The following is a 19,239-nucleotide window of genomic DNA, read 5'->3' as shown; positions in this document are numbered from 1 at the left end:
AGACAGAATGCCCAATGAGAAAGTGATCATTTCCTCTTTTAAAGTGAAAGGATGAAAGTCTTATGTTGTATGAAAGCCACGAGAGTAGCTCCAGACAGCTATTCAGTTCAAGAGGGCACAGTATCACTACAGCTTATCTCCAGAAGGTGGCAGAGCAAGTTGATCTTGTAGCTCTTATTAATTGCTTCCATTCCCACGTGACACTGTGTGTTGGAACTGGCCTCTTAGACATAAACATCTTCTGATCATTTAGGTGAAAATTCCATAATCTCATGATTTTAATAGTACTTAAAATTCTTGTATCTGCTCTTAAAATTGTATTTTCATTGCAGTGGGAGATTGTTACATTGTAGTTGCTATTTTACTGCATCTTAATTGCTTCTGTGGTAACTGCATTGGGAGCACAGGAAAATCAGAAAGTATTTCTCTATACTGAATACTTGAGAGTCTGTGATCTTTAGTAGTTAAAGTGCTGGGACTATGATCTGGGAGCCCCAAGTTCAAGTACACTATCAGTTACAGAAACTCACTGTGACTTTGGGTCAGTCACTTTTTTCAGCTCAGCCTAGCTCACAAGGTTGCTGTTATGGGGAAAATGGTGGGGGGAGAGATATGTGCCTTAGAGCCTTAGTCATGAAAGCCAGGTGGGTGCCTTTGGGTCAGTCACTCTCTCTCAGCCCAACTCACCTCACAAAGATGTTCTGGGGAAAAAATAGGAGGCAGGAGTATTAGGTATACTTGCCACTTTGAGATAGATGATAGATAGATAGATAGATAGATAGATAGATAGATAGATAGATAGATAGATAGATAGATGGATAAAAATATAATAATAATTGTTATAATGATCTCTTAGAGGAAAGGTGAGATATAAATTTAATTAATAAATAAATTGATCTACTTAGTTCAATTCCATGTGGAGATGCCCAAGACTGAATCAGAGATATTTCTGTATACGCTGAACTTGGTTTTTCCCCTTGTTGTGACAGGCACGTTAGAAATTGATAAATATATGATAGATAAATAAATAAATAAATAAATAAATAAATAAATAAATACTTTTACATAATGCATTTTAGTGAAACAGAAGATATCGACTGAGTTATCAGCCTTGGTATACCCGTGTCCAACTACGTAACATTCTCTGCTAATGCTTAATACAATAGTAGTCATTTTTGATACATTTTGGCCATATGCCACAAGCACAATCAAAGCCCAGTTTTAACCCAAGCATGCTATGCAAGGTAGGACCTCTAAACCAGCAAGCCAGTATTCTGGTCAACTAAGAGGTACACATGTACTTACAAACGTTTATACAAAATAAAGAAGAAAATGTAGAACTTGCTCAGTTCTGCTCAGATGAACTTGCTCAGATGGCCAAAATGACCTGTTTGATTAGAGAAAAGAAAATTATCTACATTTATTGATGACTGGAAACCCCTTATGGACTTTTTGTGTAAAACAGAAAAAAAAATAACTTATGATTTATGGTTTTGATGATTAGATAGGATAGATTATAGAAAGAAGAGAGACACAATGTAACTTTAGAGACAGAGGTAAATCTACAATTGTACTTATAACTGCTGTAAAGAAGATCAGAAGCCACTTCTTTATATCTTTTTTCTTTCTTTTCTATTTTTCTTCTATCTTTTTTTTCTTTTTGCACTTTAGCTTTCTCTTTTATTTCTTCCTTTTTTATTTTTTTTTTCTTTCCTACTCTATTATAGTTTGTATTCATTTTTACTCTTGGTTTTAAAACTTTCAGTAAAATTATATTAAAAAAAAATTGACATATAGATCTGGTTGAAGCAATGATAGAAAGGTATGGAAAGGTATAGTAAATGATGTTGCTATAATCTAGATTTAAATCTTTCCATTTCTTTCTTCTTATAAATTATTTCAGGAGATTTTGTCAAATACAAATGTCATCCTGGCTATACCTTGGTTGGAAATGACATGATGTTCTGTAAGTTAAAAGCTCAACTTCAGTTTGAGGGTTCTCCTCCAATTTGTGAAGGTATGTATGCAATAACTATATGTAGGGATTATGAAAGAGTTTTTCACATATTGTATTTGATGTTTAAATTTGCTTTAAATCAACAATGTGATAATTAGGAAATATAATGAAAAAGTATGGGTAACATCAATATGCTAAGCAAGAAGAAACAGAAAAACTTTAGCTCTGAAGGGACAGAAATTGAATTATTTCAGAGTAAGTATAAATAAGAGCAAAATACTGTTATCACAGAACATTGTACAAATGTCAGAACCAAAATAATCAAGAGATTCTTGAAACTAAATATATAGTGTGAAGCACAACTCATTTTTAGTGATAGATATTGTGCCCTAAATAAGATGAGATGGTATAATATTAGAGACAGAAAATTAGGTGACAAAATATGAAATTGCATTTTGGATTTATATGAAAAACACAACAAATCTGACTTTACTGAACATTCTAGAACCATACTAATGGTTTGAGTATATGTGCCAGGACTTCCATATATACACAGAAGCTGTTGAATTCTGCTCTATAAAATGGCATATTATAGAAGTGTAAGTCATTGCTGTGGTACTTGATTAGTGAAACAGGCAACTTTTTTCCTCTTACAGTTTATTAAAAGTAAGAATATTTTACCTATGCTCACTGGTAACAGCATAAACACTTTAGCAGCTCCCTTCTCCTTATTTTGGTTTCTATGTGTACAGGGCAACCATTTCTATGGGGTAGCTTTCTCTATTCATGAAAGCTGTCCACATAATTAACTATTCTGAGTTATCAATCATGTTAATGACTATGCATAAACTAAATTCTTGACTGTAATGGCCACCTTCTACTCATGGAGGATGATATCATGGGGGTTCATCCCTTCTCTTCCTCCTGAATGCAAGTAGACTGGGTCCAATTTTAATAAGACTAAAGAGGGTTCATATGTCAAAGAGAAGATGACCAGTATGAAAGGAATCTCAAGTCAGAACTTTGAAAGTTTAGTTTTAACTGCATTCGAAGAGTAGTTTCCTGAAGAAGTAAAAATTGCCAAATACCAAATATTCCATTTGAATAGTAACAACTATAGAAATAATGGAACAATTATAACATTAGAATTATCATTTAAAACCAGATCCCAGTGTATACATACATACATACATACATACATACATACATACATACATGTTTCATATTTAAACTCATTTGCTTCATTGTTCACAATTCTTAAGTATAGGTAATCATCATTTACCAACCATTCACAGTTACAACAGTGATGAAGAAATAACTTTATGAGCAATCCTTGCATTTATGATCTTCACAGGTCTGTAAAGCAAAGGAAAGCTGAAATAAGATCATAAGCACAGTCATGGCCACTTTGCTTAATGACCAAGTTGCCAGTTTCAATTGTGGTTGCTAAATGAGGACTACCTGTATCCAGCAAATCCCTACCTAAAACTGTCTCAGTTTTGTATATTCACACTGACTCCAAGCTTTTCAACAAACTGAACTATTGTGAGGAAGGGGCACCTTCAGCCTGAAGGGCCTTAAATGAAGCCATTCTTTCTTCTCCAAAGCTGAAGCATCTCTCAGTATTCCTTTGCTTAAAGATGTACAACATCACATATTCCATCACAGCACCATAACATCCCATCAACAACACATTTACATTTGCATTTGCCGGGCTGTTCCATCCTAGCCCAATACCTGGGTGAAAAGCTGGGTTTTTGCACCCCTCCAGAAGGCTAATACATTGGGGGCCCTCCAGATCTCATGGGGAAGACTGCTCCAAAGGGTTGGGGCAGCCATGGAAGATTTGCCCTCTGGGGTCCCACCAGATTGCAACATTTATGGGAACGGACCTGGAGCTTGCCCACCCTATCAGACTTGGTGAGATGGCCAGATACTTTCAGGGAGCTGTGGTCCTTTGGCATGTAGGCTTTTAAAGGCGATAACCAGAACCTTGAGTTGCACCTGGAAAGCAAATGGAAGCCAGTGCAGCTCACCCAGCAGCAGTGTAACAGGGCAAAACATGAAATACCCAGAACTGTGCATTCTGCTGCATGCTGGACCAGTTGTAACTTGCCTGTTGTCTTCCTCACATGCTGCATTTGAGATGCACGTGATATTTTTCACAAGGATTTCCTTGTACCTGGCACCACTATCAACTCAGAATGCTATATTCTGAGTTGATAGTGATGCCAGGTGCAAGAAAATCCTTGTGAAATATACCATGCACATGTTAAAATGACAATTAAGCAGAATTTGGAAGCACAAGGACATTTTGCTGCAACATGACAGTGCTACTCCTCACACCTCACAAGCCACTATGCAACTGCAAAGTTGGATCTCACCATCTTCCCCCATCCACTAGACAGTCCAGACTTCATGCCCAGCAACTTCTACGTTTTCCCCAAATTGAAGCAATACTTTCATGGGCATCTGTTTGACTCAAGTGACAAAGTGAAAGGACTGTTTGGACTGTTTGAAGAAAAATAGTATGGACTTCTTTTGTGATGGCTTTAAGAAACTTGTCAATCATTGGCAGAGGTGTGTAGCCAATGGTGGTGATTATGTGAAGAAGAAAATTCAAGTAACAAAAGAGCTTATTTCAAGGATTATTTTTCTATGTTATTTATTCAAATATCCCTATTTAAACTAAAATTATGGAGGAGGAGACATTATTTTGTATTCAACCCTCATATACATATACAGGTAGTCCTTGATCTTCAACCATTCATTCAGCAACTGTTCAAATGATGGTTACAACCAGTCCTTGGAGTTCTGGCCATTCCAGCACCCCTGAGGTCATGTGATCAGGATCTGGGAACTTGGCAACTGGCTCGCACTTATGACTGATTACAGCGCCCCACAATTGCTATTTGCAGCGTTCCCTGCCGGCTTCCCCAGAAAGTCAGTGGCAAGGAAGGTCACGAGTTGCTGGAGTAAATCTCCCCCACCTGCACACCCTCCCCCAGCCCTTCTCCACTCGTGCTGTGCCAGCCACTCACGCACTCCTGCATCCAGAAGTCTCGCCATTCCTCCCTGCCACCCATACACCCCCCATACCCTCCCTGAGCCTTGCCATGCCTCCCTCACATCTCTGCATACCCTCCCTGACCCTCACTGCACCCCCCTCACACCCTCACCCACCCCCATGCAACCCTGTACACTCTCCCCCAGCCTTGCCATACCTCCTTCACACCCCCTCACACCTCCCTTGCACCCTCACCACACCTCCCTTGGACCCTTGTGCCATCCCTCACCTGGCAGAAGCTGCCCAGGAGGGATGTGTGATTAGGTCTGGGCAGTGGTTAATTCTTCCTTGAAGGAGTGGGTGGTTCCACCAGCTCTTAAGGAGATGACTGTGCACCCCCTTCTCAAGAGGCCATCACTTGACCCCAACCAGTTTGAATAGTTTGTGTCCAGTTTCCAACCTTCACTAAGGAAGGTTGTGGAGGAGGTAGTTGTACTGCAGCCTCAAAGAACTCTGGGTGAAACAGTTTATCTGGACCCCTTTCAGTCAGTATTCAGGCTGAAGTATGGGATGGAGATGACATTGATCGTGCTCTTGGATGACCTCTGGTGGAAGCAGGATGGGAAGCAGGATAATACATCCATCCTAGCATTTCTTGACTTCTCAGTGGCTTTCGATACCATCAATCATGGTATCCTTCTGGACTAGCTCTGGGAGTTGGGGGTGGGTGGCACAGGGCTGTGTTAGTCCTCCTTCTGGGGCCGGTTCCAATCAGTGTTATAGGCAGGGAGAGATCCAGTTCATAGCCCCTACCTTGTGGTGTACCTCAGGGTTCGGTTCTTTCTCCCCTCCCGTTTAATATCCACATGAGGCCACTGGATGAGGTTATCTGGCAGTTTGGGGTGAGGTATCACCAGTATGCTGATGATACTCAGCTTTATATCTCCACCCCAGGCTTCCTCAGTGATGCCATGGACATCCTGTCCTAGTGTCTGGAGGCTGTGGGGACCTGGATGGGGTGCAACAGGCTTCAGCTTAACCCAGGCAAGACTGAGTGGCTTTGGGTGTATGGACCTTCTGGTGCCAGGGATTTTCCATTGTTGGTTGTGGATGAGGTGGCATTGCCTCAGACAGGACTAGTGCACAATTTGGGGGTCCTCCTGGACTCATGGATCCTGCCTGAAGAGCAGGTGGCAACTGTGGTTAGGATGTCTTTGCACACTTTCAGGTTGTGCACCAGTTGTGTCCATTCCTGGCCTGGGAGGTTCTGCTCACTGTCACTCATGCTCTTGTGACCTCCCATCTGGACCACTGCAATGCACTCTACATGGGGCTGCCCTTGAAGAGAATCTGGAAGCTTCAACTGGCAGGATGGGCATGCTTTGGGTCCCATTGGTTAAGGAATGCTTGTTGGCAGGACCTAGAAGACATACCTTTTCTGCTGTAGTGGCCACCTTATGGAACATTCTCCCTTCAGAGATCGGGTTTTTATAAGTCCTTAAAGACCTGGCTTTGTGTCCAGGCCTGGGGTCCCAAGTGTGTTCAGGAACCCATTTCATGTTTAATTTTGTTATTATAATGGGTGCTTTATTTTTGGCTGCTATGTATTTTAATGTTTGTATTATTTCAATCGTTTTTATTTTTAAATTTTTGTTCACTGCCCAGAGTCTCTTAGTGAGGTGGGCGGCTATGCAAATTAAATAAAGAAAGAAATATTCAGAAAACATTAATATTTCCTATGCAAAGAACCCACTAAACGGGTCAGTAGGTATCTTTATTCCCTTTCAGCATGCCCTCAAAACTTTTGGAGGATTGCTTATTGGAACTTTTAAGATAATTTATTCTTTTTTCATGAGAAACTATATAATTAAGCTCCACCATGTTCTTATCAGGAGAGTCAAGATACTCCATTATTCCTACAACAGCAGATTTTAATGCTTCTACAGAGAATGTTAATTGCTGAAACTCTATCATTTTATAATGCTTTAAATCATGCAAAAGGGCTTTTAAATTACAAACACTTAAAGCTGAGACATCTCTGGAATCTCTTGAATTTCTCTTGAAGCTTCAGGAGTTCCTCAGAATCTGGAGAAGAAATTATTTCAGCTTCAACTTCTTTCTGTTCTGTTTCATTATCTGGGAGGGAATAGAACTTAAGCTCTTCTTCATTTGAGATTTAGAACCCACTTTTCACTCAACTTCATTCAATTTTTCACCCTGATATTGTTGGCCCTAAAAGTTTCAAGACACTTTTTGACATCTTCCAACTTTGCATTGCAGGGATGCTAAAGGCAAGATAGTATTTTTCATTACTGTTCAAATTTTACTATTAGATAAAGTAAAAATAAAAGTCTAATGTTTGAAATCTCATTGTAAGACTCTAACACTTTAAAATGTTCTGTCCAGCTTTTACTTTCTCCTCCTCCTCCTCCTCCTCCTCATCATCATCATCATCACCATCATCATCATCATCACCATCATGGCTTACAAGTGAATAAAGAAATACTGTACTATTTTCATTTCCTATGTGTATGTTTTCTTTCTTCAGTTATCTTGCTAAACATTATCATTATAGTGTAAAATCTGAAGTTCTTTCAAAAATAAATATATATGCCAGTCTATTGTCTATTCACTTCATATGTGAATCTAAAATATTCAGACTGCTTTGATCAGCTGAGATTTTCCTAGTTTTTATGCATGGAACCAAGCGTCTATAGCATTCGGAAGAATAACTGGCTATTCTTCTGAGAATAGGATAATCCTAACAACTTCTAGGGGACTAAGCAAATATATGTGATTTCATGATAAATTTACATAGACTTTTTTGTTTCATGACAATTTATTATTCATTACATCACTGAAAATAGATTCAAGCAAAATAGATTCAATTAAATATTATTCAGAGAGGAATATTCATTTAATTTTAGTTCATCATCAAGGTAAAGGTATTTTATGTATTCAGATCTAGTTTCTGAAGCATGTGTGATTTTATGAAAGTAACATCTGGTTTATAATATATCTTGTTTCATGGAAAGAATCTGCATTTTGATTGATTTTGCTTCAATAAGCAATACATTTCAAAACTGGATTAAACATCTTTCTTCATATTTATGAAAAAAAATGGCAATTTAAGAAAATAAACTCCTTTATTTTTTTTTTCCTGTTTTTCCTGCCTCCCTTATATTTTATAGCACAGTGCCCAGCAAATGAAGTCCATACAGATTCATCTGGAGTAATCCTCAGTCCAGGTTATCCAGGCAGCTATCTCAATTCACAAACTTGTGCCTGGACTCTTAAAGTTGAACCAAATTATAACATCTCTGTTTTTGTAGAAACATTTCAAAGTGAAAAACAATTTGATGAGCTGGAAATCTTTGATGGTGAGATATATTTTATTTGTTGATTCAGTAATGTGGAAGGAATTAAACTTCAGGTGGCCCTCATTATTCATAGTCTCCTTATCTACGGTTTTGCATGTCTGTGGTTGGAAAATAAAGACCAGACTTTGGTATCCATGATAAGGGGTTTCACATAGCTTCAGGTTATGTCATGTTTTTGTTTTTTTACTGAAGCACTAAATATCAGTCAGCTTTTTGCACCTGTGTAAAGTAATTTTTTTTCATGGCCTTGTTCTCCATAATCTCATTATCTAAATCGATAATATAGAACCTCTGCAATAACAAGGAGCACCTCTAATATTAAATTGTGTATTTTGGTGTTTATCAAAAAAATAGGTGCATATCTTTTAGCTCTGAGCAAAGTATTCAAAAGGGATACTTTGAAGCATGCATTGGTGGAAGTGAAGCACCCATTCCTGAAGCATTAAAGAAGCTACATCCTTTGGAAGATTCCAGCATTTCTTTCAGAGTCTGTCCCCAGCTCTCTATAGATGCATGTAAATGCAGTGTTGGTTTGCTTTGCTGGTGGTCCCAGTAGAATGTTGGTTCTGCAGGCACAAACTGGGGACAACCTTTGAAGCAGCTATGGAAGAATTCCAAAGGGCACAGCTGCTTTTGTGCTTCAAGGAGGAATATTTTCTCACACTAATCTGCTTTGCAGAGAGCCTGTTTTAAATGTGTTACACTCCCCTAACAGATTTATTCACATCAACCCTGCAGAAATGTGATTTCTTTTTGTCGATTATTTTTAGCCTTTGAAAAAGGGTTCTTTTCAAAGGAACCAGCCCAATGCTTCTTATCCTCATTTAGTCATCCTACATTGGCTAATAATCTAATTGTCTACTTAATATTTTAGTTTTTTAATGTTTTGGTTTTGTTTTATTTTGATTTGTTTGGAGACATGCTATATCATGGCCTCTGTCTGTACCAAACAGGTTGATATTCCCATGAAACCTAACTTTTAATTTGATGTGAAAAGTTTCAAGCATCTTCCACCATGCGTCCTTATAATTTTTTTCCAGTTTCTTCCCAAACAAGTCTGCATATGTACCTGTTATTTCTGTTAAAATCAAAAGATCTAAGATCTTCCTACCTTATTTCCTTCAACAAATGTTACCCGCTGAAAGCAGTTTACTATCATGCAAGTTTCAAGTCATACCTTTAATGTCTTTGTGTACAGAAAAAATAGATTCTCACATGAAAGCATTCTGGTCTGTTGTTCCCATGAAATAATGTACCGAGCAAAATACAGAGTGGGAACCATGTTTTTTAACTGGGTAAAATCAGTTTCATAGATATCACCTGATATCTATTAAAAAGAAATATTACTAATACCTTATAACACCTTATTATAGAATTTGGTGCCAAGTCTATGCTCTGACGGATGCAAATAAAGCACCACATCTTCAAATTAGTCTAAATTACATGAATCCTCATTGGAATTCAGACCCCATTTTAATTTCTCAAGCACTGGTAGCAATATCTCTTTAGTGTTATTACAATAATTATTATTTCAAGGTATTTCCAATAACCCTAATGTATGTGACTGGATTAGGCTATTAACATTTTCATATATGTTGTTTAGGTTCTTCTGGACAAAGCCCTTTGTTGGTTGCCTTGAGTGGAAATCATACTGGACAACTTAACTATACAAGCAAATCCAATCAATTATATCTGCGTTGGTCAACTGACCATGCAACTACTAAGAAAGGATTCAAGATACGTTATTCCGGTTAGTAGTGAATTTATCATTAAAGTCCTGTTTATAATGTGCTCATATAGAAAAGATTTATTCGAATGTACAGAGAGCCCATATCACTAATTCATAAATACTCCTTGCAACTCCTCTGGGTTAACCTACCTGATGTCTACCTAATTAGTAGAGCTACTGATAAACTATAGACACCTACTGAGCCTCTCCAGAACTTTACCAGTTAGAACAAATTATACTGGGCTGAAATAACCAATTATCTTATTTAAAATTATTTTGTCCCTACATTAATGTGTCCCTGTGTTCAAATGCCAGTTTTGTCTCATTGTATTTCTGCTTTAATATTTATATGAAATATAAATGTTACACACAACCCCCACACACATATGCACAGAGACATAAAATAGTTGAATTTATAACTTTTTTTACAAAGATTCTCATTAAATTTCTAGCTTCTGACTTAAATATATTAATATTTCAGCTGCTGTCTATCTTTCAGTGTGCTCAGGAATTCCAAATAGTTGTTGGTTCCATTGAAGTAAATGATTGCTCTCACAATAATGAAATATTTCATGCATATTTAATACTCATTATTTTATCACAAAGCTGAGCCAAAATGTTTACCTTAGTTTAACTTAACTACTCACAGAGGAGGGGAGGATCATTTCCCAAAAGTTTTTGAAAGAGAGGGGAGCTTACATTTGTAATTATTTTTGCTCACCTTTTTAAAAGCATTGTAGCCTCTTAGTGGTCTCAGAGATGCTTTTTCTGGATTAGAGTATTATGGAAATAATACTGTTTTCTCAAAAAAAAAAGGGAAGGGAGGGAGGGAGGGAGGGAGGGAGGGAGGGAGGAAAGGAAGGAAGGAAGGAGAGGAAGGAAAGGAAGGGAGGGAGGGAGGGAGGAAAAGGAAGGAAGGAAGGAAGGAAGGAAGGAAGGAAGGAAGGAAGGAAGGAAGGGAGGAAGGAAGGAAGGAAGGAAGGAAGGGAGGGGAAGGAAGGAAGGAAGGAAGGAAGGAAGGAAGGAAGGAAGGAAGGAAGGAGAGGGAGGGAGGGAGGGAGGGAGGGAGGGAGGGAGGAAAAGGAAGGAAGGAAGGAAGGAAGGAAGGAAGGAAGGAAGGAAGGGGAAGGAAAGGGAGGGAGGGAGGGAGGGAGGAAATGGAAGGAAGGAAGGCAGGAAGGAAGGAAAGGGAGGAGGGAGGGAGGGAGGGAGGAAATGGAAGGAAGGAAGGAAGGAAGGAAGGAAGGAAGGAAGGAAGGACAAGGAAGGAAAGGGAGGGAGGGAGGGAGGGAGGGAGGAAATGGAAGGAAGGAAGGAAGGAAGGAAAGGGAGGGAGGGAGGGAGGGAGGGAGGGAGGGAGGAAATGGAAGGAAAGAAGGAAGGAAGGAAGGAAGGAAGGAAGGAAGGAAGGAAGGAAGGAAAGGGAGGGAGGGAGGGAGGGAGGAAATGGAAGGAAGGAAGGAAGGAAGGAAGGAAGGAAGGAAGGAAGGAAGGAAGGAAGGAAAGGGAGGGAGGGAGGGAGGAAAGGAAGGAAGGAAGGAAGGAAGGAAGGAAGGAAGGAAGGAAGGAAGGAAGGAAGGGAGAGGAAGGAAAGGGAGGGAGGGAGGGAGGGAGGGAGGACAATGGAAGGAAGGAAGGAAGGAAGGAAGGAAGGAAGGAAGGAAGGAGAGGAAGGAAAGGGAGGGAGGGAGGGAGGGAGGGAGGGAGGAAATGGAAGGAAGGAAGGAAGGAAGGAAAGGGAGGGAGGGAGGGAGGGAGGGAGGGAGGGAGGAAATGGAAGGAAAGAAGGAAGGAAGGAAGGAAGGAAGGAAGGAAGGAAGGGGAAGGAAAGGGAGGGAGGGAGGGAGGAAATGGAAGGAAGGAAGGAAGGAAGGAAGGAAGGAAGGAAGGAAGGAAGGGAGAGGAAAGGAGGGAGGGAGGGAGGGAGGATGGAATGGAAGGAAGGAAGGAAGGAAGGAAGGAAGGAAGGAAGGAAGGAAGGAAGGAAGGAAGGGAGAGGAAGGAAAGGGAGGGAGGGAGGAAATGGAAGGAAGGAAGGAAGGAAGGAAGGAAGGAAGGAAGGAAGGAAGGAAGGAAGGAAGGAAGGAAGGAAGGAAGGAAGGAAGGATACCCTACACATATACCCACGCACAAACAAAAAACGATGCAACCAAAAGTTTTGTGCAGCACTGCTGGGAATGAAGGAACTGTATTCCATTACTGTAACTAACTATATGTGAATGACTAGAGATCATTAGTCCTTGATTATTTTAATTTTCTACTACGCCTATATTTTATATGGTGTGTTATATCTGAATGATAATATGGTTACTGGTAGAGCCAGAAAATCAACAACCAGAAAATGTACATTTGGATGATGGATGATTTTATTTTTTTAAAATAATAATTTTATTAGAGTTCACAAATGCAAAGATAAAAAACTAATACAAATTAAGGAAAATATAAAAGGTAAGAAAAAAAGTGCAAAGAGATAGAAGAAAGAAAAGAAAAGAAAAAGTGAATATATAAAAGATGACTCCTCCCTCACCCTGGACAAGTATAAACAATTTCAGTAACATAATACCTCTTCTAGTATTTCAATAAAGAAAAAAGAAAAAATATCTCTTCTTCCCATTTCTCATCCCTTATCAATAATCAGATTATAAAAACTCATCATTCAATGGATGATGGATGATTTTCAAAGACACTGCTCCCTTTTCTACTTCTGTGAATTCTTTTGACTGCGAGAAATTGAAGCATTTGTATGATTTCTTTGCCATATTCTTAACCTACAGAAAATATTCCGATGTATTATGAAATTGATACTTTTTAATGTGAAAGCAATCTAAATATAGGCCGTGTGTGTGTGTGTGTGTGTGTGTGTTCATTTCCTAATTGAAAGCTACTTACAATTCTTATGTATGTATGTGTGTGTGTTGATGTATCCAGAGAAAATTGCAGAATAATGTCTCAGTGGATTGCAAATGAAAAGCGGAAAAGAAAAAAAAAAAAAAGATGAGAAACTTGATGTAGGGAAAAAGGCTATCGGTATTGTTTGCCTGGACCATCTTTGCTAGTGCCACTGAACAGCAATCTTAATATCTTCAATAGGTTACTAGCAATAGTACAATACAATACAATAGGTTGATAGCAATCTTAATATCTTCAGTAGGTTACTGTTTTATACACTGCTCTTAGCATAATAAGCTCTATGTAATGACCAGTTATATAAATGGCTTAATATAAATATATGTTTTTATAGATTTTGGTCCTGAAATGGATTGTTTTAAGAAAACTGCATGATGAATATGCCAAAGTCAGAAGATTTCATTTCTCACTTTCATTTTGGCCAAATAGGCAGTGTCACTGGTAGACTTTTTCCTTCCAGAATTATTTTGCAGTTTTACTTAGATTAGTCTTAAGTATAATTCTGACTGATTATCCTACTGAAAGATATATTGTCAATATAGTTATGATTTTATATTTATAAACAAGTATGTTGAGACTCCAACTCTATAATGATATATATCCTGAGTTTGCTTTTTTCTAGTCACGTCTCCCATTCCCAAGATGTGTGGCAAATCAAGGATATTCTCTGCCTTCTAAATTGACATGATATTATTTAACAAGCTTAGCTCTAAAGTTGCCTTCTCAAAGAAAGAAAGACATTATTCTGAAATTGTGAATAAAATGTATTTTATTGAATAGCTATCTTTTTGTCTTTCAAAGTATTAGCAATAGGTATGTAATGTTGAATGTTGAGATATATATATATATATATATACATACATACATACATACATACACACACACACACACACACACATACACACACACACACACAGACATTATATATAATTTTGTGAATGTTGAGAATTTGGAAAAGAGATATCAAGCACTGTTAATTTCAAACTACAAAGGAAAAACTTTTTAGGATACAAATGTATTTAACTTTATACATAAGGAAAGCAACTCAATGGAATTGCTCAGATTAAACTTTCTCCTGTTTCACAAACAGCATGACCTGAAAAGCTGCATACTTCTCTTCATGTCATGTAAGTTTTACATCAGATGCAGGAGAGACAGTCAGCAGGAGAAAGGAATAACAGCAAGCAGCAGAGTAAGCAACTAGGCTTGAATCTTAATAAGGAAAGTCAGTAGGATGAAAAATGGGAAAGAAAATGGGGCCCCAGAAAAGCTATTGATGCTATGGCAGCTGTGATGGAGCCAGCAGGCCACCACATAACTATCAGTCTATTGGAATGATTTACTGCCTCCCTGCTTTCCTCCTCGTTTCTACAAACGTGACTTTGCACAAGGTTTGGCAAATAGCATATGTCCAGAACATTTTGTGAAGTTTGTTGAAGTATTCAGTGACAGTTTCTAAAATCAAAAGCATTGTGGGAGAATTTAGTTCTGTTATCACAAAATGTGAGCCTAATGAAGATAGAAAACTATATCTGGTAACATTCAGATGCACCTTTCAGTGTACACTTGTAATGGCATGTGGGAATGACCTTGGGAGACAGAAGGAAGAGCCGCAGACTAGGCAGTGGTCAAATAAGGGGCAGCTGAGCCTGCAGAAGGAATGGGGGCATGGCAAACATCTCAGAAGGACCCTCTCTAGTTTCTTGGACTGTAAGGGCAAGGGGGGAGAGATGTACTTTCAGACTTGCAAGATTCTGTTAATGCAACTTTACAGTAAAGTTAGAGCTAGAACTTCTGGGTGTGCTTCTTGTCTGAAGTACTTTGCAAGGCTGACAAGAATGCACATGGATCAATTGGGGGGGGGAGGTGCCTTTGAGTCAGTGTTGACTCCTGGCAACTGCCTGGACTAGTTGCCAAGATTTGCAGAAGTGGCTTGCCAGTGGCTTCTTCCAGTCTGAAAGAATGACTGGTCCAAAGTCACCCAGCTGGCTTCATGCCTGAGGTAGGGTCTCCTGGTTTCTAGCCTTAACCACCACACCACATCTCTAGATCAACTAAATAGATTATATCTGTAAAACTAAGATCAATATGTTATTTTACAGATGTAATCTATTTAGCTACAACACGTGAAACAGAATGACCAAATCTTTGAAACTGTGGATGTTCTAAACATTTTAGAGCTTTAGTTTTTATGGAGGTGGTTTCAGTAACAATGACAGTCATTCTACTACTAGATTCAGCTCCTCCCGCCATACTGTTCCAAACCTTTTCACAGAGATGTTTATATGCTAAGGTACCTTATATACCCATAAACAACAACAACTCCTCCTTTGTTTTTGATTAAATACCATTTTTAACATTAGAATTTTCACTCAAGTCCCCCTCATGTTCTTAAGTTATGTATTTCCAGAAATTTGTTACAAAACACTTTTGCATATACAGGTAGACAAAGCACTTGCAAATATATTAAGGAATTCTGCTGGCTAGATAAAGGAAAAAATGAGCAATAGAGAAGGGGAAGATAAATATCAGGTTGCTAAGCATTCTGTGATGACCTTCCCAGTGGTATAGATGGAAATATATCAGATTTCTCAACAGTAACCTGGGGGAAAGAAATGAAATATGAATGTTAACATTGAAATTTTGAAAAGAAAAGGGAACAGCAAAATAGGGGCTGTTCTATTTTCTGTTGACCCAATGACCCATTTAAAAAATAGAATCATTGCTCATCTAGCTCTCTTATAGAGCTCTACAGTTTTTCACAGGAATCTTTCACAGCAGTACCTGGAGATGTTGATATTGAAACAGAAATTTTCTTTAGAGAAAGCTCTGCTTACCATATAGCTATAGATCTTCCAGTGGGTTTATTCAGGACTGCTTGGATCCTTTGTTTGCATATCCATTCAATACTTATTCAGAATTTAATAATGATTGCAGAATACAGTGGCTCCAAAACTGAATGTCTATTTTCCATCTTTAATGATTGAGAAGTTGTGCTTGAAAAATATATTGACAATACCTGGTGTTAAATCTTCAAAGCCATAGCCAGGTGAGCAGGATTTCTTATGGTCAGAGATGTACCACAAGTATCCCCTGTGGCACTTTACTGAAGCAAAATATTTTATTCAGATTTTGAATAATGTATTTTGCATACTTTAGGATTGATTTTTTCTTGGCATAAAATGCATGTCTTTTCTGTCTTAAATACACCATGTTATATTTATGCATGGATGCTTTTATAACATAATGCTATGTATATTTTCTAAGAGGTGCATTCCTCTGTTACAATAGGTCTTAATTCTAAATAAAAACATATAGAATTTCAATTTAAATTCAAATGTAGCATTTCCATAACAAATATCTGTGTATAGGAATAGCAACACCATAAAAACTTAAAGAAAAGTTACCAATCTGAATGATATAGTCTTGACTGCTAGCAACTGACTTGAAAAGCTAATTGGTAAACAGGAGAGGTTCTTAGTTTTCCGCTGGGCTGTTTACACTTTCTATTGCAGCTTTTCTATACAGACAGTGTCACTTTATTATTCAGGCAGTTACAGATTATTTTTAGAAGAGGCTGTTCCATACAAAACAAGTGAAATGAAGAAAATTGGAAATGCCATTAATGCTATGACACAATTGTCAGATAAAAAAATTAGAACTGTTAGAAGACAGTGGTTATCCAAAACCTTCTTACTGAGAGATAAGTTTATTTCATTTTTTTTTAAGTTTCCCAACTTTTCAGTATAAGTGACTGAAAAGAAGTCTATGGTTAATAACTACTAAGAATGAAAAGACCATGAAAGAGAAAAGCTCAAACAACTCTGATTACAAATAGATTGAAATTAAAGCACTTCATTATTCATTGTAGCATGGATAAGCCCCTACTAATGCTACATATGCTGATATATAAGAACTTTTTGCAAAGAAACATCTTTATTTTTTTAAAGTTATAAATGTTATTATTCCCCTGCCCTGTACTGGTTTCAGTTTATCTCTACTCATCTGCAAGCTGGAGAACAGAATCTGTGCATTATGTGTTCCTTAAGGTCATACATGGAACAAGTTTGTTTGTTTAAGAAAATATGGTTATGTTCGTACAGAGCAGAATTTTTGGCAGAACCAATAGAAAGTCATTCATTACAGTAGATAGTTTTCCATTTTTTCCACTTTCTAGTGACTTTTTGATTCCAGTGTTCCTTTTAAAGGACATGGGAACTTCTCAGATTCTACCCATGCAACAGGACTTCCCCTTCTTTTTCTCCCCCATTGCCTCAGTCCCTGTGCATGCACCAAATATTCCTGACTCCCAGAGCATATTTGGATGTCTTATACAATTCTGCTGGGAGAGAGGGAAGAAGCTATAGAAAAGGAACTGGAACTGTGAGATATCTTGAGCCAAACGTGACATCCTAAATATGTTCACTTTGCATTTATAGAAGAGTATGGCATAAAAAGGTAACATTCATTTGATTTACCAGTTACAGCCCTCTCTGGACTAGGATGCCCTTGTGACTGTATCTCATGCCTTAATCAGCATGAGGCTGGACAGCTACAATGCACTAAGTCAGGCTGCCTTTGGAGATAACCTGGAAGCTGCAGCTGATGCAAAATGCAGCAGGCAGGTTGCTGGTGGAACAATCCTGCCAGTGTAGAATAAAACCTGTTTTAGAGTTGTTGCATAGGTTAATACTTCCAGGTCCAATTCAAAGTGTTTTGAACCTCTAAAGCTCTACACTGCACAGCTCTGGAATACTCAGGCAACACCTTGCCGGAAGTGAGTCTGTTGATCTGGTATGGCCATTGAGAGAAGAACTGTTGAGAGCCCCCCTTCCTTGCAAGGTAAATAGTGTGCGGACAAGAAAACAGGTCTTCTCTGAAGTAGCCTCCACTCTGTGTAACTCTTCCTCTTTGGAGATATGAGCCACTCCAACCATCCTTGCTTTTCAGAACCAAGTGAAGACAGTGTTATTCCATCATGGGTTTGGTCACAGCTGACTGTGAAGAAGGAGGAAGAGGAGGAGGAGGAGGAGGAGGAATAATCTGAATATTTGATTACTGACTATTCCACTGATTGATAGCTCTTACACTCAAAAGGTCTTTCTAATGTATAATCTCTATCTACATCATTGAAGTTTCATCCTATTAGTTCTAGTCTTACCCTTTGGAGCAAGTAAGAATAAGCCCAAACCCTTTACAATGTGACAGCCCTTCATACATTTGAAGACAAGTATCATGTCTCCTCTCAACCTTCTCTTCTACAAGCTAAACATACCTAGGTCTTTTAATTGTTCCTCACAGGACTTGGTTTCCAGTCCTTTCATCATCTTGGTAACCCTTCCCCAGATTTGTTCCAGTTTATCAATGGATTTTTTTTTAAACTGGGGTGTGCAGAACTGAACACAATACTCCAAGTGTGGCCTGAGCAAGGCATAGAAGAGTGATCTGGACTCTATGTTCCTCTTGATGCTCTTCAAGATATTGGCCTTCTTGAAGCTGTATTACATTGTTGGGACATGTTGAGCTTGTGATCCTCTAGTATATCCAGGTCTTTCAAACATATCCTGCTCTTGAGCCAGATTTCACCTATCCTGTTTCTTTCTTTTTTCTTACCATGACTTTACATTTCTCCCTGTTAAATTTTATTCTATTTGTTTCTGCCCACTGTTCTAGCCTGTCTAAACCTTTTTGAATTTTTCTTCTTTTTTTGCCAAGTATTACCCATCCCTCCTAACTTTGTATCACCTGCAAATCTGGTAACCAATCCCATCACTTCCTCATCCAAGTAATTTATAAAAACGTTGAACAGCACTGGGCCCAGGACCGAGCCCTATGGCACCCACTCAAGATGTCTCTTCCAGGAGATTTGATGGCCTTAGTTTTTCTCATGCTAAATCTGCAGTTTCTGCAAACTGGTTTGTATTCTTCTTTGAATATATTCCCCTCTCTCCATTTCTTGTACATTTTTTTAATTAAGTCCTGTGCGGATCCAGTTTGGTCTCTTTAAGTACTTCCCATTCTTCCTTCTTGTAAGAATTGTTTGGGCTTTTATCTCATTTTGCAGACGCTCCCATCCTTCTTGGATATTTTTCTCCTTTAGGCTATCAAGCCATTGGATCCTTCTGGCCATCCTTCTGAGTTCATCAAGTCTAATATTCTGAAGTCTAATATTGATTTGTGACTGCAGTTTCTCCTCCCTGTGCTGTCTGAAAATTCAGAACAGCATGGCCACTGTCTCAGGATCCCAATTACTTTTATT

At 38.4% G+C, this 19,239-nt stretch overlaps 1 protein-coding gene across 1 annotated transcript in view; it reads left to right on the top strand.

Annotated features, from left to right (window-relative positions):
* CSMD1 (CUB and Sushi multiple domains 1) overlaps positions 1-19,239 on the top strand; it is a 1,157,732-nt gene that overhangs the window by 1,040,563 nt on the left and 97,930 nt on the right. The window contains exons 46-48 of the mRNA XM_088136832.1: positions 1,904-2,017; positions 8,156-8,344; positions 9,948-10,094. Of these exons, the coding sequence (XP_087992958.1) occupies positions 1,904-2,017; positions 8,156-8,344; positions 9,948-10,094 (450 nt within the window). The remainder of the gene's footprint in view (positions 1-1,903; positions 2,018-8,155; positions 8,345-9,947; positions 10,095-19,239) is intronic.

This window comes from Python bivittatus, unplaced genomic scaffold (assembly GCF_059951505.1).
Source record: "Python bivittatus isolate LINGU-HERP-01145 unplaced genomic scaffold, Pbiv_v1 ctg000020_np1212, whole genome shotgun sequence".
NCBI classification, from domain to species: Eukaryota; Metazoa; Chordata; class Lepidosauria; order Squamata; family Pythonidae; genus Python; species Python bivittatus.
The sequence above is the reverse complement of the archived record's forward strand: the minus strand, read 5'-3'. Positions and strand labels throughout refer to the sequence as shown.